Source organism: Helianthus annuus, chromosome 15 (genome assembly GCF_002127325.2).
Source record: "Helianthus annuus cultivar XRQ/B chromosome 15, HanXRQr2.0-SUNRISE, whole genome shotgun sequence".
In the NCBI taxonomy this organism is placed as follows: domain Eukaryota; kingdom Viridiplantae; phylum Streptophyta; class Magnoliopsida; order Asterales; family Asteraceae; genus Helianthus; species Helianthus annuus.
In genome coordinates this window covers 101,517,668-101,520,625 of record NC_035447.2, presented here as the reverse complement: position 1 = coordinate 101,520,625, position 2,958 = coordinate 101,517,668, and the positions used below count along the sequence as shown (strand labels likewise).

The 2,958-nt window shown below is 34.6% G+C and overlaps 1 protein-coding gene across 1 annotated transcript; it reads right to left on the bottom strand.

Moving 5' to 3' along the window:
• Positions 1-816: 816 nt before the first annotated feature.
• Positions 817-1,167, bottom strand: LOC110887604 (classical arabinogalactan protein 10-like). The gene has a single exon (XM_022135181.1). It carries the CDS (start codon positions 1,165-1,167, stop codon positions 817-819), a length of 351 nt encoding a protein of 116 aa, XP_021990873.1.
• Positions 1,168-2,958: the final 1,791 nt, after the last annotated feature.

The following is a 2,958-nucleotide window of genomic DNA, read 5'->3' as shown; positions in this document are numbered from 1 at the left end:
TATGTCTTAAGTCCTGTTAATTTGGCCTTTTTATATACTTTGTTTTCTCAAAGTATTTATTCCCCTTTTTAATTAATATTAGGTTTATTTATTTGAGTCCTAATATTTACCGGGTTAATTTTTACCACTAACAGTATTTTACCCGTCTTTACTATTAACGTGGTTTGATTAATAAACCCAATTTTGGGATGTTACAACAAGATAACAGGGTGACAGACAAGATGAGAGAGAGAGAGAGACTAAGGGAACATGATGATCACAGCAACACATGTGGCAAAATGTGATTGGTCATGGAAAAGTTCTTAAATTTTAACTTGAGTCTCGTTGAAATTCGTGAAAGCCCATTTTACGAGGTGTCAACTGACTATTTTTAAAACTTCACCAAAACTTGGCTATTCTCGTGATTAGCCTTTTTCTTAATTTTATCATTCGGGTCCTAAGTTTTTTTTTTTTTTTTTTTTTACCTAAGGACGGCCCTGACGCTGAACACACTTAACTAAAGGTATGGTTTTTTCGACATCAGACCCTCGGCAGATCCTCCTAGACCCTACCAAATAAGGTTAGTCTAGATGTGATACTACTCAGTATGGTTATTATTTGTTGTTTTGTAAAGATGAGCAGGACCATTGCACATGGCTCGCATATTCTTTCATGTACAGCAGTTCATAACAAAAGAATTCATAAATACAAAAGTTATATCAATAACATGACAGTGAATGAATACAAAAATAATGAAAGAATAGTAAAAACAATCGTAACAATAATATGAACTCTAGATCATAACAAATACAAAAACCTCTCCATCATATCAGATCTCTACAAAACCAAAGCCGCAGCAAAGACAACCACGGCGACAGATCCAACGGCAACTCCGTTAAACGTAGCAGCACTTGGTGGCGAAGTAGTGGGCGATCCAGTCGGAGTGGACGGAATAAACGACGGAGAAGACGCCGGAGAACCACCTGGAGAAAGAGAAGTAGGGGGAGCAGGTGGAGAAGCTAACGGAGCTTCAGTTGGTGCAGAACTAGGAGTGATTGTCGGAGAAGGAGGTGATGAAACCGGAGAAGCCACCGGAGATATCGTCGGAGAACCGGTGGGTGACTGAGAAAGAGCTGATCCAACGATCATAGCAAACAATATAAACATAGCATAACCTGAAGACGCCATTGTAGGAATGTGGAATAGTACTAGATTTTGTTTTTAGAGACAGAAGTGGGATATGATACGATGAAAGTGCAACAGATGATGAGGTTTATATACGAGGTTTTGGTCGGTTTATGGAGAGATGAGATTAGATCACAGCCGTTGGTTATTTCTGTATGTTTCCGCGTTAGGTTAACCAGCTTCAACACCGATTTACACGTTTCCACGAGGAAACAATCTCAGCCGTGAAATAAAGCTTCTCTATCTTGGGCCGTTGGATTGAAGAAAATTAGATTGTTTATTTATTTAGTTTTGAAATAAAAGATACACATGAACCGTTATAACGAGGCACGTTGTAGGGCCAATTGTTTTCTGGCTTCCAACGGGTATACACTCATCATAGATTAATTTTCGCTTACTTATTATCAATTTTTTTAATCGTAAAGTACAAGTCTTCTACATTGTTTGTATTTGTGATGATCATTGCATTTTTTATTCATTTATTTACATAAATTTACATAAACTAGTCAGAAGTTTATAATAAAAAGGACAGTTAATCAAGTTTAAAGAAAACAGAAAATGTGTTAAATATACCTACTTACGTATTTTAATTTAATACACTTACTTATTTTATAATTAAATACAGAGTCGGGTCATGTCATTGACCAATATTACGACTTTGAGATGCCTAACCAATTTCATCCATGTCACAAGTGTTTGAATTTACTTTTGACTATAAGATTAATTTTAGATCAAGTGTAATAGTCATCACTCAGAGCTTATAAGAGCGAGTAGTTATTAAAGTAAGCGATTATTTTTAGTGGTGAGCGATTACTTTGAGAGAGTATGAATAGGTGATGAGCGATTATTCTTGTAGAACTTTAGCCACATGTACTTTTCATCACTATGCTTGAATCAATTGAGCTAAAACTTTTAACTTCATCATGGGTTTATTCCAATTCACCTTTACTGTGTTCTTGAGTGTAATTCAATCAATTCCGTAAGTCGAATTGCATCTAATCATCACGGCTTGTTATTGTATCAAGTATATCCATTAGGTGCATGACGACTAATTTCCCGTCAAATATCGGGTACTCTTATTATTTTCTTTTTGTAAAAACTCACTCTTTTTAGATGATTTTAATGTCCAAGGAAATTAGAAATACTACTAAAAATTAGTGAGTTATTTGAAAAAAGAAAATAAAAATAAGAACATACCCATCCCATCCTATACCTCTAAAATATTTTAAACCTAATCTCGTATTCATACCTGAATTACGTCCCATTAATTACTCTTCCAGATGCTACATGTCAGGTTTAGGTTTATTGCAATCCCTAAAAGGTAAATTCTAATACATTAGTAATGAAATGAAATATCGATAATAAGTCCTAACTCGATTCTAATGTTGAGAAAACCTTCAATATTAACAGCTTACAAAACTGTTTTTGAATTCAAGATTTTGTATTGTTTGGCTCATTTATTAATAGATTTCTAGCGGCAAAAATATGACAATCCTGATTCTTAACTTCTATTATTTTACAATTACTAGTTACTACTACAACAGGTCTTTGCTCCATAAGAAAAAAATGAGGGCTTGGTGTTGATTGCGTCAAAGAGTTAACTTTGCACTGCTCGCAAATTGGTGGAAGAAGTACAAAATAGATAATTCCAACTTATGGTCAAAATTTTAATCTCAGATTCATATAAAATAATTTGGCTTTAATGTCATAAAAGTCTTCTACGAATTATCAGTCCCATATTCCACTTCATCTAACCATCTCCAGTGTCATGATCGCCGGCTCTAACTCCATTAC

Bases quoted from the DNA above. Each gene is read 5' to 3' on its own strand.
- LOC110887604 (XM_022135181.1), bottom strand. From the start codon at position 1,167: ATGGCGTCTTCAGGTTATGCTATGTTTATATTGTTTGCTATGATCGTT.